Raw genomic sequence first — 14,615 nt, 5'->3', positions numbered from 1 at the left:
GAGGAAGTGGAGGATGTGGTCATGGAGGACAAGGACAAAGAGGAGGAGGAGGAGGAGGAGGAAGAGCTGGAGCTGGAGGACTTCAGCAATAAGTTCAGGCTCAAATGGCAAATGATACCTGGTGAGTATTGATCTTTTTCAGTTAGACTAGGCTAACAAGAGCCAGAGGAACTATCTGCAAGAGATCAGAAGAGATTCAAAGCATTTTCAATTGCTGTATCAACTCCTGTGTGGCTTACACAGGAGTTCTCAGCAAAGAAACCTTTTGCCCACACTGCAGCAAGCCCTATTTGAAGCCCAATGGCCAGGCTTGTTGTCAGTATGCATACCTGCCCCTTATCCCTCAGCTGCAAGCACAGTATGCTCAAGAAGACCAAGCAAAGCTGCTGACCTCATATCAAGGTTGGCAGAATGCAAATGCACCTGTAATGACCAATATCTTCCAAGGTTGACTCTACTGAGAACTCTGCCAATGCTATATCAAAGTTAGCAGAAAGACATTGCCTTCAAAATACTTCAACTCACCTAGAGATCTTGCTCTGGGCTTGTTGACAGATGGGTTTGCCCCATTCAAAGGACCTTGTTCCACTGCCTGGCCAACAATTATCTTCAATTACAACCTGCCCCCCATGATTTGAGCTCACCTGGAGAACATTCTCTGCATTGGGTGTATCCCTGGCCCCAAGCAAATGAAGGACATAGATTCCTACCACTATCCATTAGTGGAAGAACTTATTCAGCTGGCCAAGGGTGTGAAGACTTATGATGCCCACAAGAAGGAGTTCTTCCCCCTTCATGCACACTTAATCTTACTCTTCAGTGATATGCCAGCAGTGGCCAAACTAATGAACATGAAGGGGCACAATGGCCACCTCCCCTGCAGGATGTGTAAGATTAGTGCAGTGCATGACCCAGAAGGGAGGGGAAGCTACATACCTCTGAATTGAGCATGTTTCCCCCTCCAGGAAGGCCAGCAACCTTCCTATGACCCCCTCAACCTTCCCCTACACAAGCATTCTTCCATGCTTCACAAGGCCCAGCAAGTATCTGATGCTGCAACCCATGCAGAGTCAAATTGCATTGCTAGCGACTCTGGAATGAAGGGGGTTAGCATTTGGAGGCATCTGGGAAGCATAGTGTGGCCCACCTCATTTCCCCTTGACTTCATGCATCTCATCTTCAAGAATATTGCCCCCCTCCTCCTCAAACTCTGGATGGGCAAGCATCCTCTCTGCAAAGAGGATGCTGGCTTTGTAATTCCTGCAAACATTTGGTCATCCATTGCCTCACAAGTGGGAGAGAGTGGGGCAACCATACCTGGAGCCTTTGGATGTTGAGTCCCCCATCTCCTCCTCAAGCAGCATGAGTTCACAGCAGAGGCTTGGATGCTGTGGCTCACCCAGTTGGTACCTGTTGCAATGTCAGGAAGATTCAAAGGGAGAGCTTACTATACTCACCTAGTGAAGCTCTCCCAGTGCGTTACTCAATGCCTCTCCTTCTCCTACCCTCCTGGCTTCATGGACAATCTTTGCAAGGCTCTGGCTGAGTGGGTGGTTGAGTACAAGCAACTGTACTCATGAGGAGACCCAGCATGTGCTGGACTGTCCCCAGTGACAGTCCATTCGCTTCTGCACCTTGCAGATTGCATGCAGAACAGTGGGCCACTCTGGGCATCCTGGGCCTTCCCCATGGAGAGATTCTGTGGGAAAGTTCAGCGTACAATCACTGGCAGACTAAATCCTTACCCAGGGATTGACTGGTGTATCCTCCAGTGCTGTCAATGGGAAATCTTGCATCCCAAGTTCCTGAGACAGCTGAGGGGGATGAGGGGGAACATGAAGGAGATCAGAGAGGGGGAGGAGAATGAGGAGGAAGAAGAAGAGGAGGAGGAGGATGAAGAGGGGAAGCTACTGCCCCCAAAGACTGTGTTAATGATCAACCGAGCTCTATGTGATAAGCTGGTGCCTTACCTGGCCTCCCAGCTTAATGTAGCACACCCCACTATATGATAAGCTCTTCCCAAGCAAGTCGTACAGTGGGGCAAGCTTAGACTGCCTTGCCAAGGTAATACAGTCCATGCTGCCCTGGGCATACAAAGCTCCCAGGCAAGAGACATGACCTATGTTAGGGTAAGTCATTTTCAGCTATTCTGAGAGTATACTGACTTACCCTATTAGTATAAGCAAGCAGGAGTTTATGGAAGCCCTAGCCTGCACTATGGGCAGCTCCAGCACTTGCTCAAGCTGCCCATATGCTCCAAGACCTTCAAGCTCACCATGATCAGACCCTGCAAGACCGACAGTCAACCAAAACCGCCCTGCAGTGCTCTCGCATTCAAGGAACTCACCATGTTGCAAATCTTTCATATTGCAGTGGTCAAGGCTGTTGTTGGACAGGTAAAGGATTTGCACTCTCGTTGGTGCATCCTTGACCACTCTGATATTGTTCTTGTACTGTAGATAGTGTTAGCTAACAATTACAATTATTTTTACACTCACAATTACTCTTGATGGATAAGTGAGAAGATGAGGTTTGGCAGTATTGAAGGGTGTTGAAGGATATCATTTGAGAGATGACTCCAGGCACCCAAGATAGCGTTTGCTGGGCCTTTTGGGAATATCTGGGGCATAACTAATGTCATTGCTGTCTATAATAACATTAGGTAGACTACCTAATTTAGAGTACCTGTAGGATTCATTAGTAATAATCAAACACTTTATTGAACCCAGTTACCTAAAGCTAGGAAAGGAGAGCACTACTCCCCAAGTGCCTTATTAATTGCAGCAAGTGTCTCCTCTGCTGCCAAGGCACTTGCTCGTGCCATCGCATCAAATTTGTCTTCTGCTGGGGGGACGTACTCTTCCCCAGCCCACTTCACACAAGCCTTTGCAAGAATGATCTTGCAGTGCTCAGGGTTTGACCATGAGTAGACATTGTTGGGCTTGGGGGGAGGGGGAGGAGGGGGAGTGGGAGAGTGAGGAGGGGGAGTAGTGGGAATGGGAGTGGAGGGAGCAGGCGGGGGAGGGGGAGAGGAAGGGCCACCTCCTTGCCATTCTGGAGAGGGCATGAAGAGGTGCTCAGGAGGATCGTCGAAGTATGGGTTGGGGGAATTGCTGATGATGAATGGGGAGGGCTGATGCTGCTGCTGCTGCTGCTGAAGCCAGAGTAGTTGTTCTTGCTGCTGTTGTTCTCATTGCTGCAAGGTGCAGAGCAGCTCTTCAGCATCTTCCGGGACTTCTCCCAATCATCAAGCCACATGTTGAAGCATCAGACACATGATCCCCAGAGCATTGCTTGGCCCAGGCTTGTTGAGCTTTAGGACTCGCCGGTGAAGGACAGTGTTGGCAAGCTTGGACTTCAACTCCGCAGCTTTGAAGGCAGAGGCAATGGGCTGATTCTTGAATTCAGCTGTGATCTTATTCTTGCCAGATTGGTGGGCTTCCTTGTTGACATGAGAGCCTTGGTGAGCTTGAGTTTTTGACTTCACATTGGGCTCTATGTAACTAGCTTCAATGTTGAACTTTGGCTGGCCCTTGGCAATATGGATGTCATAGAGCTTCTTGCACTCTTCCCTGACCCAGGCAAGTGTCAGGTTCTCATCCTTCCAAGGCATGATTGCTATTGGATTGGATTTGAGGATGTCTTGATGCATGGTTGGGCAAAGAATTGGGATGCCATCATTGAAGAGTTGCATCCTGATGCCTTCTGGGAGATCAGGCATGTTGATAATGCTGGCAAAGTTCTTGACAGAGGGGAGGATCTTGGGCAAGTCCCAGTGCCCACAGTGGGTGCTTGCTCAGAGGTACCAAACGAGACCAGTGAGAGTTCAAACCTTTGCTTGAGTATGCAGCCAGACAAAGTGTGTGTACTTGAAGGGCATGATCTCTGTGAGATCATGTGTCTCCTGGTCAATGCAGAAGCCCCAGAAGTCTTCAGGCTTGCTGAAGAACTTCTCTAGGGGGAGGGAGGGAGAGAGGGCTTCAAGTTCCTTCTTGAGGGCCTGCACGTAGACATTGTGCAGCTCCAAAAGCATCTTGATCCACCAGGGATTGATGCTGCCTGTCCAGCCTCCAAATTCCCTGACCCACTCCCACATCTCATCCTGGGCATTGTATCATGCTGGCCTGCACTTCCTGAGATAATCACCAGCTTTTATGCCTGGATGAAGATCTCTCTTGGAGATGAGGGGGGAGAAGTTGGAGAGGGGGAGGGGACCCCATTGGATGGCTGCACTTGTGGGCTCGGGAGGGTTGTCTTCACAGTAGGGGAGATGAGGCAGGGTGGGGTTGTATGCCTGAGCATAGACCATTCCATCGAGGTTGCTACATGCCCAGAGACACCATGCATGGTCTCTGGGGTTGTAGGCAACCTCATCCTTGCCCTTGCCCTCAAGCAAAGCATCGAGACGCTGCTTGAGGGCCCTCCACCTCTTCCTTCATTGAATATTGATCATGGTATCCCACTTGCCATAGGGATTGCAATAATATCTTGCTTTGATATTCTCCATGGAGAAAGCATTGGAGAGTTTTGGGTTGAGAGGGTGATACAGGATGCTGGGCTGCTCTTGGTAGCACCAGCTGACATCCTTGTTGAACCAGTCATAGAGGGTGAGGTGCTCTAGACCAGTGAAGTTCTGTTTTTCCTTTTCTAGCAAGATACAGTTAGTAACTTGTTATAATCAACCCCTTAGTGAAAAAACTCACTTTGAGTGCTAGGCGCTCTCACAGTACTGCCAGCCTTCTGCAGGCCAGCAGCCTTGAACCAGTTGTCTTCGAATCCGGGATCTCCCTGAGGGGAATCCCAGATTCCTGCAAGAGCACTTGCAAAGACCATCTACAGGATGTGAGTAAGTCTGTTGAAGGTGCAAATACTGATGCACCTTTAGAAAAAACAGTCTGGGTTGGGAACCAGCATCTTTGTGTGCTTGTGCACTCACCCATTCAGCTGTTCAACAGTTGCTGTCCTCCAAAGGGGAGGACATGGAGAGGGAAGGAGGGGGGGGGGATTAGTCTTGGGGTTGGCCTCGGTCTCAATCCTGCTGGTTGCATGCCACCCAGGCTTGCCATGGTTGCTGTCCTCCAAATGGAGGTCAGCAAAAGGGAAGGAAGGGGGAGAAGGGGGTTTCTTGAGGGGATATGTCGCTGAGCAGAGGGGGGAGTTGGTGGGAGAGGAGGTGGTGGTGGGAGAGGAGAGAGTCAAGGAGGGAGAGGAGGAGAGGGAATGGGAGATGATAACAACAATGGTGGTGGTAGTGGTGGTGGGCATAGAGGGACTTAGACACTTTGGCCTTGACATGTCATTGTCAGTCCCTTAGCAGAGGCTGATTTTCAGTACTTCCGGGGCAGACTCAAAAATGCTGAAAAAGCTCCCATTTTGAAAGCCACCCCTGAAGCACTGAAAATCTATTTTTCAGCACTTCAGTGGCATATCACTGGACCCTAATCTGTGTCCAGTGGTTTGACAATGATGGAATGACCAACCAGCCCTGTCATGATAGGAAAGCACCCTACACCAGAACTGGGTTTGACACTCTAAGACCAGCCCAAGCGGGATATACAAGCATGGTTGCTATGCATTGAGAACATGCATGCCAGGTGATTTGAGAGTGTATGAATCCTGGGCGGCAAGTGGCCAAATGGCTGCTTTGGCTGGCGGCTGTGCCCAGAACCATATATCAGGACCCATTAGGGTTCATGAAAGGAATATCTCTGTAAGGGTCTGGTTTGATCCCAGTTTTTGGGAACCAAAGGCACCTAACTGGGCCTTAGCACTGGCCTTTGGTTGCCCTGGTCCCATGGCTGTTCAACTGCCTTAAACTCACAACTTCTGCACCATGTCAAGTAATTCTCTTTCCACATTTCTCCTCACCCCAGCTTGACTTCTATCTCCTTCTTTCCCTTCTGCTTAACTTAGCAATGTCTCAGCATGTCACTCACAGTGGTGGACCTGCTCCTGACTTGAGTAATGAAGATTACCCTCTGGAGCACATCAAGATCCTTGCTGCTGCAGCAAAATGAGCCATACAAGACCTCTGGCCTTCTTCCATCAAAGAAAGGACTGTGTGGATGAAGAATCTTGAGCTTGTCACTGCTTTCCGGGTAAGAACATCCCCCATCCTCCTCCCACTTCTTTTTTGCTTGTATCATATTAGGATGCCATCTGCACCCTTGCCCAGGAGCATCAAGATCAGTTTGCATCCCTCTCTCCCACCCAAATTGAGTATGTGGGGTTAGACCTCCAGCAGCTCTGGTTGAGCTGCCAAAAAGGCAAGGCAAAAACTAAGGTCAGTCCCGGTTTGTCTGGTTACAGCCCAGTTAAAATCCAGTTACCTCACCCTGGCAAACAGAAATTAGCCTTACCTGGTGTTCAACCTGCTGTGAGCATCAGCACGGTACCCCCCACCTTGGCCAAAAATTTTCCAGGTACATCTGGAGATCCTGGAGGAGAAGAACACAGTCCAGTCAATCCCCCTGCTCCCTCGGCCTTGCCTCCCCCACATGTTCCAATGCCATCCTTGCAGGGGCTGCCTACACCTCCTCTCTGTCCTCCCACCCCCCCTCTCCCTGCTGCTGCTCCTCCGCCTCCTCTTCCATCCACTTCTCTTCCTGCACAATTGTCTCCTCCTCCTGCAGAGCCCCAAGAGCAGGAGGAGGAACCGGAGGAGCAGGACAATCCACCTCCTGCTCCAACCAGGATGCTCCCAACAAGAAAAGCATGGGAGAAGGGTGCTTCCCAGACTGCAAATGTCATCCCCCACTGCCAGTGATGAGGAATCCAGTGACAATGAGTCTCACTATGACTACAAAGTCAGTCCTCCTCACATTGACACAGGAAAGGGAAGGGCACATCAGGTGAGTCCAGCTGGGTCAGTTACAACCAGGATCTGGTTGTTATGAACTGGGTTCTGCATATGACTTCTGCTGACACTTCATATAGGTGACTTCTCCCTCTGAAGATGAAATGGAGGGGGAGGACCAAGTTTTGGAATTGGAATTGGAGGTCAGGGTGGAGGACAAGAAGTCTTGGCAGGATGCAGTGCACAAAGTATGTCATTCCTTCTCTCTTGTGTTCAGCATAATCCTGATTCCTGTTCTAGCACTTTTGTCCACAACAATGACATGGCTGAGGAGGGTGTCATTGCCTCCAAGAACTACCCTCTCCCATCTGCAGACATGTGTGTCCCTCTGGATCCCAAGGTATGTATTCCTCTTTCCACAACAGGTGTAAATATTGACCAACTGTGATAATGTACCTGGTGCCAGGAGCAGAGCTTGCACTGCTCTCACAGGGCAGGCAAGATGAGTTCATGCTACCATTGCATGAACTGCAAAGCGATGTGCAGTGCTGTACAGCAAGGTGCATCTTGCCAGTTGGAACTGGGATCCCGGTTCTTTACTAACCAGCTTGACTTTAGATAAATGCACCAAATGCACCCTGAAGAATTTCAAGGCAGGGGCATCAAGCTGAGCTGGCAAAGATGAAAGTTCATGCACCTGAACCCATGCAAGTTGCCAATACCCCTGAAGCAATGGGTCAGGCACAAGCTAGCAGAAGTGCTGTGACTGAGCCTCCTGCAGAGAAGATCAAGATTTCGGTTTTCTGAAGGCAGGTTCAACAGGTTCAAACAGGGGGATATGCCAGTTGGTAAGTGACTTGCTGTTCTTGCACTTTGTCCTAGCTCAATTGGGTCTAGATCATGCAGCAACCTACCTGGGCAATCAATTGCAACATGCCACAGAGATCCTGGCTGTTCTGTCTGCCAATTACCAAACTTTTGTCAACTCAGTAAGGGCCAAAAAGGAAGAAACAAACATCTTGCTTGGTCCTTTGGAAGACAATGGCAGTATGGCATTGGAGTGGGATAAGATCAAGGACTCCTACTGATGGTGGATGGCTGAGGATGGCTTTGGACATGCTGACCTGGTGGCCAAATTGGTCACTGCCGACATGGAGTTTTGCCAGGTAACTTTGGCATGCCAGAAGGAACAAGAACAGAATTACCTTGAAACTCAATGGCAGTACAGGGTGGGCCAGGGGCAGGAGCAGGAGCAGGAGCAGGAGCAGGAGCAGGAGCAGGAGCAAGAGCAGGGAAAGAATGCAGAGAAGGCGCAGACTGATGCTGCAGAAGAGCAGGAGCAGCAACATGAACAGGAACTGCATGGACTCTTTGACAACAAGGTGACCCTGGTTCAAGAACTGACCCCAGCTCCAGAACTGGCCCCAGTGCCTCTGCCAGAGCCCCTCTTCTGTCCTGAGACACCTGAGCCAGGGGAAAGCCCCCTGACAAAGAACCCTGTCTGCACATGGACTGACTCCAGCATGGCTGTGCCCAGCATTGCTGCTCTTCAAGTTGACAACAAAATTGCAGAAGATGTTGACCAACTCAAAGAAGACATCTCTGTCAAGCCCAAGACCAGGAAGCACAAAATCCCTGCTTCCAAGACAGAGGGATGGAAACGCCAGAGGAGGAAGTGAGTAGGAGGTTTGTAGGATGCTCTGGGAGCATGGGTAGGGTGGTAGATCGAAATGCCCAGGAGACATACTGTATATTATAGTGAATAGATCCGGTTCTTACTCTGACTTTATAACCGGGTTCCAGTTTGACCTTGTGCAGTGTGCATCATGGCAAGCTGGGTCTAAACCCGGTTTGTGTCCAGTTGTTTATCTGGTTAGCCAGCCAGACCCTGGTTTGACCTTGAGTTCTTGCCAGGTCATGGCCCGGTTTATGCTGGCTATGGTTGCCTTTGAGGAGACTGGTGTGAGAGCCAAAAGAATGCCTGCTCCCTCTGGTTTCCGGCTGGCTTGCCTTGAGAGATGACACTAGTGCATCTGGTCAAGTGTAGACATGGGGGATGGACAAGGCTCTTGGTCAAGAGGGGGCTTCTCTAGTCCTATAGTTGGTTTGTTGATGTGTAGGAGTGTCATAGAGTAAAGTTACTCTGAACATCCAAGGCTTCCTTAATGCCTGAGGGTGGGACACTCAAGGGAGATTGCCTACTCCCTTCCATTAAGGCTTCCTTGCATCCACAGCACTCATCATGGTAGTACCCAGTTTAAGTGGGGCTCTTCCCCAGTTTTCAAACCAGGTGAAGGCTTGACCAAGTTAGACCCTGGTTTAAGCCAGTTCACTCTAACTGGCTCATGGGTAGCTTGAAGGCATTAATCTGATAGTTGGTTTGTTGATGTGTGGGAGTGCCATACAGAACAGAGATGTTAATCTGAACATCCAAGATATCCATGATGTCTGAGGGTGTGGCACTTGAAGGCAATCACCTACAAGCTTCCATTGAGCCTTCCCAGGCTTCATAACAGAGCCAATAAATTAAGGTGTCCTCCATGGCAATTAGATACCTGGGTTTTAGTGTTTCAGCCCTAATATCTGGAGGAACTCCAGGTAGGAATGTTGTTGATCCCTTGCCTGCCTTCAGCCACTCAAAGAAAGTGTCCAAGTCAAATGAATCCCAAATTGGTGGCATAAGAGATACCCTGGCAAGTGATCTTGATTCAGGTGTGCTGATGAGATGGTTACCTGCGGTTGCTGAGACAGTACAGGAGCATCCCAATCAGAGAGGGGGTGTCCTCCAAACAAAGGTTTCCACAGTGGGTTCCGGCCAGATGAGCTGGGTGCCCAGGTGGATGAGACAGGTGCCTGGCCAGATGAGACAATTTGCCAGTTCAGCAGGGGTGGCCATTGTATCTGGTCAGGCTGTACACTAGCTGCACACTCAGGCTCCATTCAAGGCCTGAGTATCTTTCAATCATCTCAGCCACTCATCCCATTGTTTAACATCGATAGGGGCTGGCATACCCCAATGCCCTGAAAATGCTAGTCTTCCTCTCCTAGCTGGTTGATGAGTTCTATCAATTGGTAGTGGTAAAAATGGCAAGATAGCATCTCTGCTGTCTTCTTATAGAACTGTGGATATGATTCATGATCTGAAGGCACAAATACTTTTGGCCACAGCTCTTCAAGATCTGAGAGGGAAGGCTTCGCAGAAAGGGCAATGAGTTTGATGGATGTATCAATGTGTGGGTTAGAGCATACTCAGTGATAGAGCTTAAACCAGGCATACATTCTGGGTGTTCATGGCCCAAGCCTGGGGGCCTGTTAACAAGACACCAGAAGCTGGTTCATGCCCATTCAGTATGGGCCAGAGGAACCATGTGTCCAGCTGGGAGAACCAGATGGCTGGCCAGATGAGACCTGTTGTAGTAACCTGGGTGCAATGACTAACTGGCTTGTAGTGACCATGGTAATAACCTCAATTACTACAGGGTTACCACTAAATTTTGGGGGTCATCATAAATGGACTATGGTGAACCAGGTGTATGGAAAAACACCTGGTGGCCTCACAAGTCTTCTGCCTTTGGCAACGTCACTGGGAAGTCTGTAAGCTGCTTCCCAGTGGGACTGACAAAGGCTGACCAGGCCTTTTCACCATGTTCAGTCTTCTATATCTTGGCCAATGCATGCTGTGCTTCATAACATGCCTGGTGATGGTGGAATGTACACGCAACATATTGGTATCCTGGCCAGACTTCTGCAAATCAAGCAGCCTGCCCAGTGGCTGATGTCATTTTCATAAGATCCATGCCATCAGCCACATCCAGAAACTTCAAATTTCCTGGCCACTTGATTCCCCAAGGAGGCACTGACTTGAACTCCAAAGATGTGATCACAATTGGCTTGTCCTCAGCAGAAAGGACCTCTGGGGAGGTGTAATGGGGCATCTTCAAAGACAACTTGTGAATGCATGGTGAGTTGGTGGGGGTGGTCATGCTTCTGTGAGAGCATTTTCTGCTCAGTTCATTTGACCCAGTCACCAAATGTGCATAGATCTTCAGCTCATCTTGCACTCAAGCATGACCTAAAGCTACCCCTGGCCCTTTGACAATCACTCGCTCATTCTTTTGGAGCTGAATGTACTGTCCATGTCCAAACTGTACCCACTTTTTTTGCCTGCTTGTTGAGAATTGGGATGGTGCAATCTTCTTTTGGAATGTCAATGTGAAGCCTTTGCAAAATGGTGTTCATTACAGCAGGCATCCAATTGGAGATAGACATGATGAGGCCAAGGGGGCCCAGCGTCGTGTGGTCCCACAAGATGAACATCTGACTATGGCATTCAGTCATATCAAATGGCACACTTTCACACTTCAGGTCCTTGATCTCACTCTGTGGGGCAAACTTCCTGTTAGGGCAACACAGGCTGACTAAGTCTGCTCACCTAAGAGTGCCAAGAGTCTAAGCAGGCAACAAGGAAGTGGAGTAGACCTGATGACTAAGACCTATTTACAGTATAGGTACCTGTGGATGATCCTAAGAGACCAAGTCTGAAGAGACAGTGCCCAGGCAGAGTAGGCCTTATATTTATACCTCTGTGGTGGAACCTGCTAGAACATCTTGCTTACTCAGCCTAGTCAGGTGATCAGGTCATATGACCAAGGATGAGGTCATATGAGGTCATGCACAGCCATGCACAGCAGGTCACCTGACCATCCAATCCTTCCAGAAGGTTCCAGCACATGCCAAGGTATACCAGCTACTTCCATGTCATAAAGGCTTAGTCATGTCTCTTGACCAAGCAATGAGCTGGTGCCCTGACATTCTTACCTGCTTGAGTGCCACAGTTGTCCCCTGGATGAGTTTTGCTGATGATGTGGTTTGGACAGAACAATGATCCCATGGCATTTCCCAGTCTTCAAGCAAAAAATAAGGTGAAGTTCAGCAAGGGGACAGTCAACAGATCAGAAGAATGCTGCCAGACCAATACTGTCCCCACTCAAATGAAGAGTTCAGAGTGTAGGAGCATGATATTCTGCATCTCCTGGAAACAGCCATTCTGTTTCATATGGCCGAAGATCATCAGTAATGGCAAGCGTTGACAGATACTCAGAAGAGAATATGATTGGCAGACTCTCTGAAGACAGATTCACACAATCCACCAAGAATGTTCACAGGCAGACAGATTCAGTTAAATGACTGACAAACCCAGAAAACAAAAGGCTGTGCAACCCACCTGGGCACTGGAAAGAAAAGTTGACCAAGTTTGGGCAGATTTCCAACAGACCATTAAAGAATGTCATAAGTGGGCGGAAGGCAGTTACAAGGAATGTACTCGGCCCAACAATGACAACCAAAATAGACCAGACAGAAGGCAAAAGGATGGACAGAAGAGGTCCAAGCAGCCTGATGGACAAGAACTCAAAAGACACATCACAAAGCCTATCAAATGATCCAATTGACTGCCTCACATACAAGGAACATGCAGTGACAAACTCAAGTTCTTCATCCTTCTGGACCAGACAAATATCAGCCAATCAAACAGAACCAATATATGCTTAATAAGTTGATTCAGGCTGAAGCAAAAAAAGATAAGCAATCATAAAAGATAACAATATATATACTCACATCATGGACAATAACCAAAAAGGAACCAGGTGTAAGACACATCACAAGAGAGTGACAAACAGCAGCCATCAATTTACCAGCCAAACCAAGCACAGCAACATCATGGTACAGACCATTGTCAAGCATATTGTCTGCAAGACAACTTAAAAGTTCAGAAAAAGTAAAGAATTGATGCATAGCCTCAGGACAATCAAAGTGAGAATGGACAGAAGAGAGACTGTTAAGTACTGTAATTGGGAGAGATGAGACAAGACAGGTGCATCTTATTCAGAGACCACACAAAGACATTTAATTTTTTTTGATACCAAAGCTCATATGCATCCAAAACAGATGCATTTTCATGTTGAATTCTTCATTACAAGACCTGGGTACCTAGGTCCCAGGAATCTCCTCTCTCTCAACCATCCAGCCCCCACTCCTATCCGGATGTGTACTTAAACCATTTGTTTTGGGATGCAGTGGTGATCCTTATCTTCCCAACTACCACCTGGTCAACTTCTTTCTGGACTTCACCAGCATTCTCCTTCTGGATCAATGGACTTTGACTACTCACTCACAGTGGGTCTTGCTCTGCTCTGGATGTTGTCTGGTGGGCTCATCTCTGGAGTAGGATTGCTGTGGATTGAGACAGGAGATCTTGGTAGTCTGGTGCATCTGCTGTTAGCATTCTGGATAAAACAACACTCATATGCTTCCAGACAATCTCTCTCTGGATTCTGGAAGGATGTTCAACCTTTGCCCCTGCTCAGATGCCAGTTGTCTGTCTGGACAGACTCAGGACTTGCTGAGGACAGCTTGAGTCAGTCACACACAAGTGAATACATATCCCAAGAACTCTCCTCAATGCCAGTCTGGAGATCATGCTTTGCCAACAATGCTGACTTGCATGCCATTGACTCAAGACCCAAATCCTCTGACCCCCACCACCCCTTACTCTGGACCTTTTGTCTGATCATGATCTCAGGACCTGTATATGAATTGTATCATGACAGACAACCCTGCCCATGTTCCCAACTGTATGAACATTCCTGTCTGGGAAGGTTCTCCAGTCTTCCTGATTCCTTCTTCTCAGATGGGGACAGTACCCCAAACCCCTACTCCTGCTGCTTCTGGACAATCATGTTCTGCCAACCCATCCAGGTGGTTGGCCCCTCAAGCTGCTTCTGAACATATGCAGGCTGCACCCAAGCATGTCACCAGTGGCACTCAAGAGCCTCATATCCATAGCAACATCCTGCACAATGGGCCCAGGCATTCTCCAGAAGGAGCATACATCATGGTTGGCAACTTCATGACCTCTGAGGTGATCTCTTCCTGACAACCAATGATTGCCCATGTTCCCAAAGCTTGTATGATACCTCCTGATGAGCATAACCATGTCAGGAGGCTGGAGGACAATGCAAGGCTTTCTCTGGTGTCAGAGAAGATCCTGTCTGTCCACAGGCACCTTCCAGTCCCCAATCCGGACAATCTGGTCTTTGATGCCCTTCTGCATCTCAACAGTACAGGCTTTGGTGAGCCACACCAAAGAATCTTTTTTTGTTCTGGATACTAACTTTGTCTCAGCACTCCCACATATCCGATTCTGCAATCTGCATGAAAACCAGAGCCAGACCCATGGCACTCACTTTGGGATGGTTGTTGGTTTTCCCAGCCTCTTCCAGGTCAGCATGGAGTCTGCTCCAGACCCACCATGCCCTGTACAGATCTGGACAACTGAGGATCTTCAGGGAATGCCATACTGCATCATGGATCAATGAGTTGCAAACACAGCCCCTGTCATGCAAGGCTTGAGCAGGGACTGTCTGGATGCTGCTGGGTGGCATGTGCATCACTGGAAAGATGCTTAGGGGGCTACGATCCAGAAAGTTTCTGCAAAGCAAGACTACATGCAAGGCATTCTTGACTATGTAAACAGCTTTTTTTTTTCCTGAATTGGCAGCACCTCACCCCATTCCAGACCACTGCAGCTGATCGCACCCTGAACAACATTTTTTTTCTTTTCACTACATGGCCTGCATAGCAGTCGGCACTGATGCCCCTCCAGAAAGCTGTATGGTCATCTCCTGGAACATCTGGCACAACAAGGAGGCAATGGGGGCTCTGGCAGAGATCAAGAAGATCCTCCAGACCAAAATCACCTACCTTTGTTGTGATATGATTACAAACTGCATTTGCAGCTTGCACAATGCAGGGACTGGAG

At 48.7% G+C, this 14,615-nt stretch overlaps 4 protein-coding genes across 4 annotated transcripts; 3 read left to right on the top strand and 1 right to left on the bottom strand.

Moving 5' to 3' along the window:
• Nucleotides 1-149: 149 nt before the first annotated feature.
• Nucleotides 150-638, top strand: DACRYDRAFT_51697 (uncharacterized protein; the record flags this gene model as incomplete). The annotated part of the gene is given in 2 exon segments (XM_040775052.1): nucleotides 150-447; nucleotides 463-638. Coding segments are annotated over 2 exon segments (474 nt in total), but the record flags the coding sequence as incomplete, so codon positions are not given.
• A 987-nt stretch (nucleotides 639-1,625) lies between these two features.
• DACRYDRAFT_51660 (uncharacterized protein) lies at nucleotides 1,626-2,009 on the top strand (the record flags this gene model as incomplete). The annotated part of the gene is made up of 1 exon (XM_040775050.1): nucleotides 1,626-2,009. A coding segment is annotated over one exon (384 nt), but the record flags the coding sequence as incomplete, so codon positions are not given.
• A 746-nt stretch (nucleotides 2,010-2,755) lies between these two features.
• Nucleotides 2,756-3,721, bottom strand: DACRYDRAFT_15504 (uncharacterized protein; the record flags this gene model as incomplete). Its single annotated transcript, XM_040771114.1, has 2 exons — nucleotides 2,756-3,154; nucleotides 3,257-3,721. 2 exons carry the CDS (start codon nucleotides 3,719-3,721, stop codon nucleotides 2,756-2,758), a joined length of 864 nt encoding a protein of 287 aa, XP_040628991.1.
• A 2,784-nt stretch (nucleotides 3,722-6,505) lies between these two features.
• Nucleotides 6,506-8,475, top strand: DACRYDRAFT_15503 (uncharacterized protein; the record flags this gene model as incomplete). The annotated part of the gene is made up of 7 exons (XM_040771113.1): nucleotides 6,506-6,725; nucleotides 6,832-6,851; nucleotides 6,937-7,044; nucleotides 7,074-7,196; nucleotides 7,578-7,644; nucleotides 7,679-7,785; nucleotides 7,963-8,475. 7 exons carry the CDS (start codon nucleotides 6,506-6,508, stop codon nucleotides 8,473-8,475), a joined length of 1,158 nt encoding a protein of 385 aa, XP_040628990.1.
• Between the last annotated feature and the right edge of the window lie 6,140 nt (nucleotides 8,476-14,615).

Source organism: Dacryopinax primogenitus (genome assembly GCF_000292625.1).
Source record: "Dacryopinax primogenitus strain DJM-731 SS1 chromosome Unknown DACRYscaffold_8, whole genome shotgun sequence".
Classification (NCBI taxonomy): Eukaryota; Fungi; Basidiomycota; class Dacrymycetes; order Dacrymycetales; family Dacrymycetaceae; genus Dacryopinax; species Dacryopinax primogenitus.
The sequence above is the reverse complement of the archived record's forward strand: the minus strand, read 5'-3'. Positions and strand labels throughout refer to the sequence as shown.